The sequence below is a fragment of the Clinocottus analis genome, unplaced genomic scaffold (genome assembly GCF_023055335.1).
Source record: "Clinocottus analis isolate CAN_PGR_092001 unplaced genomic scaffold, fCliAna1.0.p SCAF_2, whole genome shotgun sequence".
NCBI lineage: Eukaryota > Metazoa > Chordata > Actinopteri > Perciformes > Cottidae > Clinocottus > Clinocottus analis.
The window spans coordinates 11,766,623-11,783,743 of record NW_027175931.1 but is presented as its reverse complement, the minus strand read 5'-3'; the positions used below and the strand labels follow the sequence as shown (position 1 = coordinate 11,783,743).

Sequence of the window (17,121 nt, the reverse complement as noted above, 5' to 3'; positions counted from 1 at the left end):
GAGAGAGGGAGCGCGAGCGTCTGAGAGCACACCTGCTAATTGGAGCCAGCTTGATGTGAAGCACGGCTGTCTGCTCTGTCCTCTCCATAAATCCCAGTCTTTTCTTTTTCATTCTCCCCCTTTTTTGTTTCCCTGTTTGTTCTTGAATCCCCAACTTTCATAACCTTTTTTTCTTCATCTTATTGTTACTTCTCTCTCCATTCCTCCTGTTGTCCTTCACCTATTGTCTCCCCTTGTCTAGTGTGCACTCCCTCTCCTCCTCCTATAGTGCTTCAACTTTTTTTCTCCCTCCCTGCTTTCCACCTTCTTACAGACAGAGGCAATGACAACCAAAACAACTCTCTCTTAACTCTGCGTAACTAATTGTTCCGGGCCGTGATGGATGGAAGTGGGAAAAAGTGGGTTTCAATTGCGTGAGTGGCTGTGAGCGAGTTGGCAGGTTAGCACCTAGTCTAAGTGTGACCTTCACTTGACCTTGTGTCTGGGCTGAGTGGCTGAGCCAGGGCCCCCTCGGCTCCAGCTGCTAATGGGTGTCATGTCGAGCTTCGGCTGCACGGTGGTCAAAGGTCGCTGGTGCACACCAGACGGCCAAGTTTAGGATTGCGGTGATGAGGCTGAGTGACACTGGGCATATGCGCCAATGAAGACATCGGGTCATCAACACATGAGCATGCAGAAACGCACACACATGTCCATGCACATACACACATTTTCATGGACACACAAGGAAACCACAGCTTGCTGCAGGAAGTCATCTTTTGACTCATCGGTGGCTGGCCGTTGTAGGTTCATTTAGATCTGAGGGGTCTGTGAAGGCCTTTGAACTCTGCTAAATGACTTGACCTTGTGGCTTTGTGTGTGTGTGTGTGTGTGTGTGTGTGTGTGTGTTGGAAAATGGGGGTGTAGTGAGTGGGTGGGTGGCCTGCATGGGGTCTCATTTCTGCTTCACAACATAGCAGGGCATTGCAGACGTTTGTGTTGACGACTGCTAAATTAAAAGCAAACTGAAGATTATGAAAAATCTAAAAATTGCTTTTATGAAGCAGAGGGGGACAGAGAAAAAACATTTCTCTGAATCTTTCATCCTCTGTCTTTGCTGTGTTAATTGTGCTCACAATCAGCGACTTTTCAGTGATTCCCTGTGTGTCATTTAGTGTATGTGTGTATGTATATTTATGTTTCAGTGTGGGTGTGAATGGTGGATGACTGTGTGTGTGTGTGTGTGTGTGTGTGTGTGCGTGCGTGCGTGCGTGCGTGTACTGTGAACCGAGGGAACAGATATTGTGGCTGCTTGGAAGGAGGAAGCAGCTTGGGAAATGATTTCAACAGCTCTCATAATTAGAGGAATATCATAAATTAAACTTGTGTCTGCCGTTGCGTTTGAAGAGCACTCAAAAGTAATAAATTCTGGATGGTTAACATATTTGCATTCCATTCAGCAGGCAGCGTCAGGCAGGAACAGCTGTTTTCCACGTCTTTTGGCAGCAGGAAATGCACATTGCTCACTCAAGGTGCTTTTAGACACACTGAAATGGCAGAAAAAAGAAAAGTGACTTTTAACTTGAACATGAAGCTGCTGCTGTGTGCTCTGTCACTGGAAATAACTCTGCGGGGAACAGCGCATTAATGAAGTTCTTCAAATATGGATCTTCTCACTTTCAATAGGCCCGTTTCTTTTTCAATCTGTCTATTGCTTGGAAAAGTCGGCTGGCAAGCTTTTTGTAGTCTTGTGTGTGTGTGTGTGTGTGTGTGTGTGTGTGTGTGTGTGTGTGTGTGTGTGTGTGTGTGTGTGTGTTTGTGTGTTTGTGTGTGTGTGTGTGTGTGTGTGTGCATAAATGTGTGGCTGAAGAGTGCTCAAATTCAAGGTTTTACCTCTACTTGATAGGTACCGCCAGCAGAGTGGCTTGCTTCAGGCTGTGCATTAAGATATTTTGTTGATACAAAGAGTAAAACGCCTTCTTAGTAGTCATAAAACCCTTCATCCAGAAGAAATTAACCAGAAAACTGCGATGATCTTTGCATTGTATTTATCTCACCCATTTCATTTTAACAAATGTTATGGCATTAATGTTAAGAGTATCCAACACTACACACATATATATATATATATATATATATATATATATATATATATATATATATATATATATATATATATATATATATATATATATATATATATTACGTTAATATTGTGTCAAGGCATATTTTGGTTTTCGTTACAGTTCATAGTTGCCTCTGTCTTGTACACCCGCTCCACTGTTTTGTTTTGTTTTTGTACTTTTTCATTAACTATTTCTCTTTCTGTCTCTCCGAGAGCTGACACATGATATTGTTCATATTTTAAACTGGTTGTCCGTTGCTGTACTCTCTTGTAGAAAGTAACTACCGTATTATTCAAAGAAATATTAGATAATGATTGGTAAGTTGTAGTTTACTAAATCATTTCTAACAATTTTGTTATACTGACAATTGATAAGTTTTCACTTGACTCAATTTAAGCTAAAAATGAAATGAGTCATATTGTAATTTTTTAGAAAGAATAATGAAAAAACACAAGAAAAGTCTGTACAATGGAGCGCGGTGGTTTAGAGGCTGGCCTTGAGGCTCTCTATATTAACACATGTCAATGATGAAGTCAAAAATATTTTAGGATGTTAATTTAACATATCATCATTACAACATCCAACCAGGAAACAGACCTGAATGCCCTCTTCTTTAGTATTGTTGGAAAGAAAGACTGGTCAGACCGGGGTCACTGTTGAAAGCGTCCACTGAAATACGATAGGGATAAAGTTACACAATTAATCACTGCTGCGCCACAATGCCTAATGGACAGGGACGCTGCTCAGGGATTACTGGAACATCACTTGCTGTGTAGCGTTTTCTGCCACTGACCAACACAATATGGACATGAACTTTGTTTTGTCCTCCTGACAGTAGACAGTAGACAGCGGAAACAAAGAAGCAATATGAATACGTGGAAGATAAGGTTAAAGGAACAGTGAGGATAATTGGTCTTTGTGTGTATGTGTGTGTGTGTGTTCATGTGTTCCTCGTCCCTCGTCCCCACACGCTGTTGTATGAATAATGATTTAAATGGGGTCAGATTCCATTGGAGACGCTCACCTGTATCTGACACTAGTGGTATCGCGTAGCTGCCATTAATGTCCAATTTTCAATGAATACAGAAATAGAATACAGACTGATAAGGGTAACACACCATCCAGCTTCACACCCAACCACATAATTACCCCAATGGGCTGCGGTGAGGGATCATATCCTGGCGCGCACCAGGGGGTCAGCAGTGATAAGCTTCAGCCCGGCTCCCAACATGCAGCATAATTACTCTATTGATAATTCACCAGGAAAACCGTCCCAGCCAATTGCAAAGCTCCGATTTAATGGATTGGACTGTGAAACGAGGGAATGGAGGAAGGAGGCTGTGAGGGGACAGCATATGTGTGTGTATATGGGGGGCAGGGCGGTGTTGTACGAGGGGGCAACCAGCAAGGGCCTTTTATTAGAAATGAAAATATGTTTAGGCCATAGGGGGACCCATTTTCCCTGGAGATAATAAGGCCAATGAAATGTAAAGCAGGGAAAGGGCTTGGCATGGGGTCCGACTGTGTCTGTTTATCTGTGTCCTGCATTAGCCCGTTTATCCCAAGCCCAAATTAGCTAATCATTCTCCAAGGGGAAGGACTTGGTCAGGAAATTGACATTTAGCAGCATAGGCTCACTCTATTAACTACAGTAAATTTAATTTGCTGCACACCCCAGAAGTGGGCTGTTTTCTTTGCCATCAGAGGGAGAAAGAGAGGGAGGCAGACAGAGAGAGGGTGAGATTGTGTGTATTGCATCTGCTGCTTCTGGCCACAATTTGCTTGGCTCTAAATATAAGACTTTAGTTTGGAACAGTGCAACTCTGTTGTATTTCCCCTCATGTACTGTTGATTAAAACATATGCAGGCATTGTCAACACATAGATTCACTCATTCCAAGGTCTGTTTGGGCCATTGATGGATTATCTCATTTGGAGACTCCAAACTCCAAAAATGCCAATGTTTTTCCTTTGCTTTTTTCCTTCAACTGTTATTCTCTGATAAGCCTATTCGTAGCTCCAGAAAACAATATTAAACATGCTTAATCAAATGTCCCGTGACTAGTGGCTGCTTTTACCTCTGCCTCTCAATCAGATGTCATAACAATCACTTTCCTGCTTTAGTAGACATGCTGTTCTGAGGGGAGAGTTATCAATGCTGATACTAATTCTAATATTATCTTTTGGGTTTGGACCAAAGAAAACATTCGACGCAACAGGCTGCACATTTGTTTCATTATTTTCTATACCTTTTTATTGAATTATAGACCATCTGCAGATTAACCACTAATGAAACCAACCGCAGCTTGCAGCCCTTGAGTTTCACATGTAGCTCTTATACATGGTAAATATATGGTGTTGTGTTCAAGCTTTTGGTCCTTGTCTTATTGTTGCTTATGCAATGTGTTTCACTCATAGCTGGTTGAACTTCTGTGATTTCTTTTTGTTTTCATGTGTAGGTTTGGAGCTCTCATAAGACCTTGAACTAGTGCAGCTCGCTGGTCTCCAGTGATCAGGATCGCCACCGCCTAATTGATTGCAACAGTTGTCAGAGTGTTGTCTGTTAGGATGGTGACAGCCGTCTGAAGAAAATGATTAGTTTTCTGTCGGGAGTGAGACAGCTCTGGATGTCCCAAACTGCAAACTAATAAAGGGGGGAAAGCAATAAAGCTCGTGGACAGCAGGTTCGACTGTTTTTATAGACAAATCAATAAAATGATAGATGATGGAAAATAACGGCATCTCAGCTGCCGATTTCTACTGGGGTTTCAAATCATGGTCCTTCGCACACACACGTGCATATACACACACACACACACACACACACACACACACACACACACACACACACACACACACACACAAAAGCAGAACTTGTTGAAGGATTTTGTCTTCATTAATAGAGGCATGTGCAGTGACACATAAATAAGCAGTTATGATTTGGTAATTTGTGTCTCTGTGTGTATTGCACAATATTGAAGCATGAGTTACACTTTCAATTCACTTTTTGTTGATGTATAAATGATGTGAGTTGTGTGTGTGTGTGTCTGTGTGTGTGTGTGTGTGTGTGTGTGTGTGTGTGTGTGTGTGTGTGTGTGTCATAACTAACAAAGTTAATCTCCCGTTGTTAATCTTTTTGAGACCACAGGGCCAGTGTCAGGATCAATACCGAGGACAGGCCTTCCTCTGAGCCTGCCTCTAATTGGCTCCATTTCTACTGTGTGTGCGTGTGTGTGTGTGTGTGTGCGTGTGTGTGCCATGCTGTATGTGATTGTACATAACTGTATTATTAGGTCCATGCAATGAAGGATGGATTTGTTCACTCAAGGAAAATTAGATCCTACAGAGTTTTATTTTAAGCTTTGTTAATCGATGAGAACGTTGGAATTTTTCCTATTTCTTGATTTGAAGTCACCAGAAAGTTGGATGAAAAGTCATTTGATGATTTAACCGGTTTTCAGGTCTTTGTTACATGTAACTAAAGTCGTCTGAACCAAAATCCAATATGATGAGGGCAAAAAAAAAGAAGCATTTTCAGAATATTAGGGCATATGCTAAAATATATTCAGCAATAAAAGTTTACAGTTTACTGAACACTTACTTTTACTTAAGTTGGACTCTAGCATTGGCTGATTCTTGTGTTTTGTAACTATTTTACAATAAAAGAGAGAGAAAATAGATTTTGTCACGAAGCAATGAACTGAACCTCTGCACTGCAATGCATCCACACGATGTGTTCTCCTCGGTGGGAACACACTCAATTGCTCAGACTATTTCTATTTCCGTTTCCTATCACTGTTGCCACACACATGTATAAGTGAAACATCCTCAGCCACGTTGGCTGGGAGTGATCAAAAGACATTCTGGTAAATACAGTCAATAATTAACTGTAAGTAGACGTAGACAAGGCAGAACTAGGATATGCATTTCATTATAAAGACTTGGTAATATTTAAAACTGTAATAGTATTTGAAGGCTCATTTGTGGGAAAGAAAAAACTACGAGCATTTAACTTTTTATTTGTTGAGAAAAAAAAAAGAGCAAAATTATCTTTTGTAATATTCGTGGTTCTATGTCTCGTCTTTTATCTCTTCCAGGTCTCATTCTCGCCACCGGCGGTCTCGCAGTAAGAGTGGCAGCCGCAGCCGACGAGGTACCCAGAGCCGCAAGAGAAGCAGCAGCCGCACTCGCCGCAAGAGCCGGAGCCACAGCCGAGAGCGGGACCGGAGCCGGCGCAAGGGCCGCGACCGGGAGAAAGAGAAGGAGAGGGACAGAGGAAGAGACAGGGGAAAGGACAAGGACAAGGACAGAGAGGACAAGAGTAAGGACAAGGCAGCCAAAAAGGCGTAAGTGACATATTACTTTTTTACATGGGGGCATACATGAACATGTGGTCATGAACACACCAAACGCAGGTCAATCTAAACTGGAGGTACAGAATACGGTGGTCAGTAAAATACAGACTTAAATATACAGCTCAGTCTCAGCCCCTCCATCTGTCCATCCATCACTTGATCCTTCCATCCATCAATCAATCCATCATTCCCTTTCTTCCTCCATTTCTTCCTGCAATCAAGCACCGGCCTCCACCGGCATTGTAATGCGATATAATTCCCTCTTGTAAGAAAAGACGTCATGGGGAAATAAGAATAGATGGTCGGTAGGAGTGCTGCACAGGTTCAGTTTCAATAGAATGTTTGGGTCAAAAGATGTCTGATGACTTTAACTCCACTTTCCACCCAGCTGCAATAAGTCTAGAAACATAACAATATCATATGCATCTCTAATGTCTTTGGTGCTCATATCAAGAAAATAAACAATACACGAGTCCTCCTTATTGTGGTGAGAAATGTTGGCAAATGACATCTTCACTTGCAAGTGTATGTCTTCTAAAGGCTGCAATGCTCATGAGGAACCGGTTTAGAGTAGTGGATCTACTCGAATACAGGTCTAACTACCTTAGAGGCCTCTCTCTGCCTCGACCAGAATAGCACCCTCAATACCTCCCCAGTGCGGAGTGCTCTAATGTGATTTGAGGCCACTGTAATATGACTGGAACCCAGTTGTTGTCTGTCATATTGAATGGCACAGATGTGTGTATCAGACTATGGATCCCATGAGTGGTGCAGACCTGCTGCTGTGGTAAAACACACCAATTTAAGAGAATTCAGCTTCCCATGTGACCTGCATCAAAACCTATAGAGCAGTCTATGTGTGGCCTTCGTCAGTTAACAGATTACTTTACAATAACAAATACAATTAAGGGCACGGATCGAAAAGTGTTTAATCACATCCAAAGCTGCTAAGCTTTTTTTTTTTAAACAAATTAAAACTTTGAATACTTTGCACATAAACTTGTCTGAGAGAAAACATTTTGAGGCAGTATTTATTTTGAGGCTTTTTATTGAATTGACTAACGGCAATATGCAGTAATAGCCAATTGTCAATTTCGGATTTTACAACTGTTTGATCCGACTTAAAATGATCTCCATTCCTCAGATGCAGTCTTGATGCAACTGTGCAATCAGATGATGAAACTCACAACTGTAGCAAAGGTCGTAAGACAAAAATGCACTACGTCGCAGAGCATTTTTAAAACTCTGCTTGCGCAATACTGCCAAACTGTCACAGCACTTATTCAGGAAAATGTGTGTGTGCTGCATCTCATTAAGTTCAGTGAATGCTAATTATTAAGAAAAAATATCTTTGACAGTGAATCTTAACTGAGATTTCTTTCTAAACACAACTCATTTAATGTATTTTGCATTCACTCATTATTCAAGCTATGGTTTCTTGTTTATTTATATTTACACAATTTGTAAATGTAAATTATCTTTAAATAGTAATTCATAAGTTTAGTACACTTGTCTGTAGAAAAGATAGAACTGATGTGTTATTATAATTATATTTAGCAGTACTTTTTTCATTCTTATGGAGGCTTTATTGGTCATCAATGAAGTCCGTGGGCTCAAGATTTCTCTGTGTAAAAAAACATAGAGATTTTCTTTTAAAGGAAAAGTGCTCCGTTTATTTGAAGCTATTACATATTGCCTTTCTTTAGATTTGTATCAGAAAAACAAATAAAGCTAACAGTGAAATGTGTGGCCAGCCGACTATATCTATTTTCTTATTAAGACTTCAATATCCTTCAGCATCGATAGTAATCTCTTGCTTTATCTCTGACCCCGCTTTAACTTGTCTGTGTGTGCGTGTGCGTGTGCGTGTGTGTGTGTGTGCGTGTGCGTGTGTGTGTGTGTGTGTGTGCGTGTGCGTGTGCGTGTGCGTGTGTGTGTGTGTGTGTGTGCGCGCATGTATGCATTTCCACCTGTGGCAGCGTGAATATATTTCAAATCCTCCTATCTGGTCTTCCAATTTACCTGTGGAGGTATGACGTTGGAATAACTTTGTATAAACCATGTAGATTTCCATAAATTTTAAGGTTCTTTCTTGAAAATGTACATTGTTGACATGTAAACTGTTTTACTTTTTTAAACATACCATACTTGCATGCACTACTTGAACAGTGTTGGGTAATCACTCAACATAATGCTCTGCTCCAGAAAGTCAGTAATCTGGTGGTTACATAAAAATACATTCTATTGTGATGTGTGATTCATTTTAGTTTGATTTACATGTTGTGTCATGATGCAAACACATTTCCCACTTTATTCTTTACCTTAATTGTCAACATCACCACAATTCCAGTGCTACTAATGAGTCAAATGAAAATTACATTGGTCTATGTGTGGACGTTGTTATAACATCATCAACGTCCAGAAAGTGCCTGACATGGATGTTCCTGTTATTCCCTGGTGACTCGCATAGGAATTCAGAGTTCTTCAGCAGAAGAAAGGAAATATCGGTGAGATGTTCCAGGAATATGTAAAACAAGGCATTCTGCAGTATATCCTGTCGATGACAAGCCACTTATTTTCTTTTCCATTATTATTATTCTACTCTTGATGGTGATGGGGGTAGGGTCTTTATGTAAGCCCCTGATCCTCGCCACTTACACACAAACGCATGTACGCACACACACACACACACACACACACACACACACACACACACACACACACACACACACACACACACCCCAACCTCATTTACATCCAGGGTTCCTTGCTGGGTGGTAGGAGAGGAGTAAAGCAGTGCGATGTTGATGGCGGGGTGGGGAAGAGGCTCAGGAGCTTTATAGTGTCTGTCAGGATGAAAGAGGGGCCCCTCAGAGTGGCACCCTGACACCGACTCCGTGTGTGCGCGCGCTTGTGTGTGGTGTTGTCGTCATTAAACATTTAACACTTCTCTAGTATGACAGCAGGCAACTTGGTGCTCCAGCGGCATGTTTTCATGCAAAATTTATGGAAAAAGACGAGCAGTTGTTAAGAGATCTTGTTGCCTTTCACCAATGGCAAAGGCTAAGTGGTGCGTGCGTGTGCGTGTGCTAGTGCGTGTGTGCGTGTGTGTGTGTGTGTGTGTGTGTGCGCGCTTGCCCAGACTTGTGTACAGGGTCAGAAGGTCAGCTTTGCTCTGTGTAATCCGCTGGCTTTGTATTTCTAGAGGTAAATAAGACTTTAACCAGCACTAAAACGGTGTGTTTGTTTGTCTTTGATAGATGTAACAACAAGAAGGCTTACTTGTGTATATTGCTCATTCAACTTTGAGTTAAAGACTTGAGTGGATCGCAGCCTTATCAGATGTGCACAAGTACCCCTTCATCAGCACCACTCGTCATTTTGAAATATGTTTATGTAAATGATATGAAAATAAATGTAATTTAACACAATAATGTACCCAACTTATTATCAATGCAATATTTTTTGTTGGTTTAGTTACATTTTCAATCATACTATTTCCACTTGGAGTGTGAGAAACTAACACCATTATATTAATTAGTTTAAGGGAATTAATTGGTTGTTGTGACAATACATTTATTAAGGATCAGCCTCTCGTCAATTTATCATCCTATCTTTTGTTTATTTTTCTCAAAAACACAAATATGTTGATTAAAAAAAATATTTATCTAATTATGATATATTTTTTTAATTAGTTAAACCACTTAACAATCTGCTTGGTCCCTGTGGGATTCATTGAAATAAAATGTATAACACATTTATCTCTCCTCAAAAACAATAAGAATGATTGAGCATGCACGCACGCACGCAGGCACGCACACAGCTTTGATCTGCACTCAAGTGTACCTGCCAGTTTTCTCTAACTCTGTGTGGCGAGAGTCAGGTTAGGTTTCATTTCATGAAAGTTATTACCTTACGGAAAAACTGCTGGCCCGATTTTCATGTAACTTAGTAGAAGTGTGTAGCATGAAATTAAATTTGGGAGCACATTCAAATCACAGGGCAGATACAAGATGGTCCATGTGACCTTGACCAAGATTGGTGCTCTCTCTGTGTGTGTGTGTGTGTGTGTGTGTGTGTGTGTGTGTGTGTGTGTGTGTGTGTGTGTGTGTGTGTGTGTGTGTCTGTGTCTGTGTCTGTGTTTTCCCTAAATCAGAGCAGGAACAATCAGTGTGTTGTGTTGACAAATGCCCACCAGCCCCCAGACGGGTAATTGACAGAAGTATTGAATGTACCGGCGTTCTTAACCTGATGTTCAGTCTCAACACTCGTCTGTAATTAATGAACAAACATCAGTTCTCAGTCGGCAGTTTCTCCACAGAAAGTGACAGGTTTGAAAGAATATTTTTTAATTACATGTTAGTGCTTTTAAAGGTTTGGGCATAATTAAGCTGCAGAGATTGAGGCTTTGATCAAACTCGAAGAAATTTGGTGATGGATGTAGTAAAGTCTATTTTTTGGTGGGGGAGAGGGGGGGGGTTTGGTCATGATGCACTCAAACACACAGGTATGCAAACTATCACTCATTTTCTTTCCATTTCCATGTCCGTCACGCTCCTCAAAGTCTACGCCTTCATTAAAGAATCTGTCTGCTTTCAAGAGACGTCTTCAGCCTTTCCCTTTGGCAGTGTCCACCTCTTTGCAATCCTCGATAACGGATCACCAAGGTAGTGGAACAACGTGGACTGGCTGCCTTACTCCACATCCTCAATCTGAGAGGTCTGTCCAATTAGGCTGAACTCCTTGACTGTGCTGGGTCACAGAAGCACTGTTGGTCCATTTGACTCAATTTCATGTCATTTGAGTGTGAAATGGGCAGCGGCTGGGCAGCGGAGGCACAGAGGGCAGTGTGGAGACCTCTCATGGCAGCAGACAACGGTCTTTTCCCTGTGCATGTAAAACTGCAGTTGGTATAATGAGCTTAGGGTTAAGAAATGAAATGAATACCTTTCATTAAAGCCTTTTTTGATGTCTTTGCCTATGAAATAATCATTTGAGAGTTTTTCTCTGCGAGCAAGAGCAGCACTTCCAACAGTTCACACTTGGAAAATAACTTATTGTTTGAGAGCGGAGCTCCTTTTTTAAAATGAAGCCTGTTTTCTTGACACTTTTATCCATAGAGCCGTCCCCACCAACGCCCATTCCCATCTCTCTCTGTGAATGTGATTGTTTAGTAATTCCTCTCATTACTGTGTTTTCCCCTGACAAGCTAAACAGAACCCAGACTCACCACAGGGGTCCCGGCCGGACCCGCAAGCCTTGGTTTGGCTAGCATTGCTCCATCGCTCAGCCTTAACCTCTGGAAACCTAGCGGCTGTGAGGAAAAGAGAAAATAAAACAAGACCCTAGACACGAGCGCACACATTCACACTCACTGCTGTTGATTTTCTCTACCTCCTTACCTCACTCTGAGGAAATGATTGTCTGCTTCTTTGCCTCTGTTGAACATCTATCAGCTCATTAGTGTTGATAATACACAGAGAAAGTAAGTGTGTTTGTGTGTGTGTGTTTGCACATATGCAGCCCCTGCCTGCGGCATCCTCTCAGCCTGTTGGGAGTGTGTGTATGGGTGGTGTGGATGGGTCCACTGGCTGCTTCGTTGCGTGTGTGTGTGTGTGTGTGTGTGTGTGTGTGTCTGCACTCTTGCAGGACTCTAGGCTGTGTCTGGCTCTGGGAGCGGGTCTGTGGAGGTAAGAGAGACTTCAAACACCGTCCTCGGAAGGTTAGGATACACTCACATTGACTTAAATCAATGAGCTGTAAGTGTGTGTATTATTTGTGTGTGCGTCAAGGGGGGTAGCCTAGTGGCCAGGAGCAAGACGAGACATGGGTGAAGCTGAAGAGGAGTGGGTGTGCTTCTGTTTGTGTGTAGTTTGTGTGGGGGCTGGGTGGTTGAATGAGGCTGGGCGAAATGGGAGTGATGCCTACATGCGAAGGGTGGACAAATACACACGCGCACGCACGCACGCGCACACACACACACACACACACACACACACACACACACACACACACACACACACACACACACACACACACACACACACACACACACACACAGTTCCCAATAGACAAACACATGCGCACACAGAGCGGTGCAGCTGTAGTTTTTCTTGGCCCATGGCTGTGTATAGTCATTAGCTGTTTTTTTTCCACACAGATAATGAGCATAGATTGGATAGCAAACAGCCTGGCCGCATAAACTCGATCTTCATGAGATGGACATTTATTTTCTCACACACACACACAAACAAGTAGATGGATACCTCGTTAAGACATATACAGTGATGCAGGACAAACCTGGTTTTGTATTTGTCTTTAGGGCAGAAGGGGGTAAACAACATAAGAACTATAACTGTATTTTTTTTTTAATCTAATGTTAAAGAATACCAATGCAACGTTGAGCTCTCAGCCACATATTTTGCGTCAAAGCTTAAGAAATATTTTTTTCCAGTATTTAATCAAACTCCCTGTAATGGGAGGGAGGGAGAGAGAGAGAGAGAGAGAGAGAGAGAGAGGGAGAGAGAGAGAGAGAATTCTGGCCACTTTTAATCGCAGGAGAGACACACTGAGCAAGCGATAGAGAGCTGTGACAATCCACTTAGTGCGCTCTGTAATCTGTTTAACCATTTAGTGAGTTGTTAGAGGAGTATGCAAACACACACACACACACACACACAAAAAGCACTAGACACACACGAGACACCTTGTAGGTTTTAGCGGAGCACTGGACAGTCTGCCTCCTGAACTGGGTAGCGATTCAGTTGTGTGTGTGTGTGTGCTTGAAACCTGCTGTAGGCACTGAGAGGAGCCAGGCCTGGAGCGTGATGACAGAGACCAGACCTGGCCAAATAGAAGATCCCCCCCCAATCCAATTACCCTGTTCCTCTCTTTTATTTTCTCCTCTCCTCCCCTCTCCACTCCTCTTTTGACGGCCCTGTCTTAGCAGGGGCAGCAGCTAGTGATGGCAGTCCTGGCTGCTGTTGAAGTGGCTGGCTGCTCAGTTTTATGGATCAGAGGAGGATGCAGGCAGGATTATAAGCAGCAGGTTATGAGCAGCAAACATGGCAGGCCAGCTCCGATTTAGGAGGGTTATGTAAATGTGCTTGTCAACAAAATATGTTTTTCTGCCCTCAGTATTTTCTCTCTCTTTCTCGGTGGAAAAGCCGGATCGTTTTGGTGTGAGTAATCAGTGTGGAGCTAAAAGAGAAGATTGTTATGGGGAACGATGTGTAGACGCCGTAAATGTTTAATTTTCTCTCGTATCCAGTACTCATTCATCGGAACTAGGGGCAAGGGAAGGTATTTACTGAAGTCTTTATGAGGCTGAGATTGAGAATACATTATAGAAAGAGATGTTCATTTTAGTTGGAGATAGCAGACAAAGTAACACAGCGAGAGAACGGTCGAGAGTTTTAAGATGGCAGAGATACCTTTCGCCATGACCTCTACCGCTCTGAGACAGAAATATAGCTCAGCAGGTCTTGCCTAATGGCATTGATCATTACAAGAATACCTCCTTCAGACCGGGTAAACAGCGCTCCAGACACATGGTTAAGTACTAAGACTCAGCTGTGGAAGTAAATATGGCCTGAAAGGCGCATATAACAATCAATCTCAGTGGAGCTTTCAGATCAGCAGCCATTTTTTTTCTTTTTCTCACACAGAAATCAAACAAAAATAATTATGAGTGCAGTTACCAATCATACAAGCGTGTGTATGCTTTATTGTGATGACTGAGGGATGGGAGTACTTATTTGTGTGACAGAGACGCAGCTCATATTGATCATTAGGTCGTCACGGTGAAGTTCTGAATCCTCCCTCCTCTCTCATTGTCTTCCTCCCCTCCCCTCCCCTCCCACCCATTTAGCCTGCCACTTTTTCAGCAGAAGTTTAGATCTCCGGGCCAATGTTTAATTCATTTGTACTAATGTCTTGCTCACTCTCGTTCTCCTTCACTCTCATGCGCTGGCTCACCAGCCGATCCCCTGCAGTTCTCTAATAGAGTTATTTTTCCTTGTGCCTCACTCACTTGCACCCACACTTCACACTGATGACTCTTTCTTCTTCCGTTTTTGCCAGTGAAGAATAACAGTTATGGTTTACATGCTTCGTCAGCTCTGTTTGGGGTATTTAAATAAGGTTCAAATCTTTCGAAGAACATTAAAACGGATATTTTAGGTTATTGATGCGTCACATTATGGCAAATGTCGGCAAACTGTGTTTTCTTTTTAGGTGGGGGGGGGGGTTAATTATGTTTTGCTTGGAAATATTTTTGAATAAGAAACTTTTGTTTGGAAATATGTATGTATAGAATCCTAGTTAACGTACCCTCAGCATACGCTCATTCATTTAGTTTCTGGTCTTTGAGGCTAAGTCGTAAACTTTTCTCTTCCTCTCCACTCTCATTCAACTTTCTCACTTTCCAGTTTTTCATCCATCTTTGTTTCCTCTACGTATAGTCCTACCATTCAACATTTTGTATTCCTTTTTATGTGCCCCTGCCGCTTTGTGCCTGCCTCTTTCTTTGCCAACATTTGACAGCATTAAAGGTATGTACAGTTGTGTAAAAATATTTTGGGAGCTGCTGTCTAATCAACAATGAGAAAACATTTCACTCCTTTTCCTCCACATACACATTTATCAATAGACGGACTGGAATCCGTTAGTTCTCTATGTGTGAAAATTGAGTATTTCAGAAAATCATAGAAAATCATCTCATTACATTTTCAAACACATTAATCACATTTTAGGTAAACACAGGTCACAGTGAAGGTTGAGTGTGCACTTCAGGAGTGAAGTCTTTATATAGTCACACTGCATGTTGGTATCTCTGATATATACATCGTTTATGAGTGAGTCTTGAGTCGGGCAGGGTATAATTTTTTTTTTGGACTTTACCATTACTAATTTTTTAATATAAGTTTTTCAACAAAGCTTTTTTGTTCCTTTTGCTGAAGTTCTTAAGGATCCAAACATAAAAAGGCAAGCGAGAATTGTTGCTCCGAAATTGGTGTTAACGTCAGAATTTGTTTCATCAAAGTAAACAACATTATCAATCGGACCAGACATTCAGCACCAAAACGTGTTGAGGTTTGACACCCAGACCAAGTGTTGAATTGAATATTAAGTAAATTCAGGTTGACATAGTACGATTTAGTTACCTGCATGTGAGCAGTAGTGAGTTAGTCACCGATATTGACTCAAATCTCGGGTCTCGATCGGGTATCAATGACAGTGGGGCCGATATTGTCAACTCAGTTATATGTTTATTTATTTACTAAACACATTATATCCTGGAATTTGTATGTGTTTTTAAGTTTTGACAATACTGTTGCTGCATCAAAAAAGTTTAAAATTTCATAGGAATTCCTGTTCAATCTGAGAATTTCTTACCAAGTTGCTGCTAAATTATTTAATAATTTTGTTAATCCAGGTTATCAATTGTTACATTTTGTTTTACAAAGTATGTAAAGCAAAGTTTAAGTCAAGCCTGATGTTTCCTTAAGCATAAAGTAATCATCCCATTATCTTCCACATAGTGGGCCAGACAGCTCATTAATTAAACGCTGGTATCTGAGCGGTACTCTGTATCGGCCGACAGTCAAAGGCCAGCTATTGGGTGTCGTGCCTAAAAAAAAAAAAATCGTATCGGAGCAACGACTCCATGTGCAGGCGAGGCTGTGCTGTGCTCATTCGTCTATCTGCATTAGTGTGAGACTTGGGTGAACTTTCTTTTGTACCACTTTTCCTTGAAGTCAACAGACATGCACACACCCTCTCCCACTCCTGACATCTCTCCCTGTAGGCCAGATTGCAGAGCGCTTGGGGCCATGTTGTTTTGTCTTCTGACGAACGGACGGACAGACAGACAGAGAAAAGAGAGACTTACCCTGGCCAGTGATTACGCCAGTTTGACACCACAGACATGGGAAGGGGGTAGTGAAAAAGGCACCGTAGAGAACGGTGTGGAGATGATATGAATAACAATGTACGTGGTGTGTCTCCCTGGACCCTGATAACCTGCAGACCTGAGCCCTGTCCCTGTGACAGGCCGGCCTTTGTGGCCACTTTATCCCGCCTGTACACTTGTAAGGTAGAGCCGGGATAATCGCACCTAATCTAATTAAGGCTAAAGAGGGCCATGACTGAGGCTGGCCAGAAGCAGACTGGGCACACTCACACACACATCAACAAACACAGCTCGGCAGTAAAATCCTGTTTGCATCAGAAAAATAAGGTTGTCATATTGATTATGCAAATAAGGGACTAACCGGGGCTAACTGCCTCTCGGCCAGCCGGTTACAGCTGACACGGACTAAAGACAGGAAGAAAGGATTAGGACACATTCAGCTTGCTTTTTTCTTTCTCGTCTTGTTTTAGGTTGAAAAAAGCCTTGTTACCCGTTGTGTATATGGAGGTTATTTGTGGGAGAAAAGGAAGACTTCTGAAATTAGTTTTTTATATTTCCAAGTTACAGTAAACATGCAGAACATGACCCACACATACTTCCTTTGTAACAACTTGTATTGCTAGGATTATAAGTGCATGATTTAATATATTTGAGGTTTTGTGACATTATGGTGAGCAGTAATTTGTAACACTGCTCTGACGGCAACGACGCAACTAAAAACAAGCAAACAGACAGCTTCATATATTCAG

At 41.8% G+C, this 17,121-nt stretch overlaps 1 protein-coding gene across 2 annotated transcripts in view; it reads left to right on the top strand.

Moving 5' to 3' along the window:
* The window catches only part of rsrc1 (arginine/serine-rich coiled-coil 1), a 107,660-nt gene that overhangs the window by 14,273 nt on the left and 76,266 nt on the right, over positions 1–17,121 (top strand). For both annotated transcript variants that reach the window (XM_068585361.1, XM_068585362.1), the window contains exon 4: positions 6,202–6,450. In XM_068585361.1, coding sequence (XP_068441462.1) covers positions 6,202–6,450 — 249 coding nt within the window. The remainder of the gene's footprint in view (positions 1–6,201; positions 6,451–17,121) is intronic.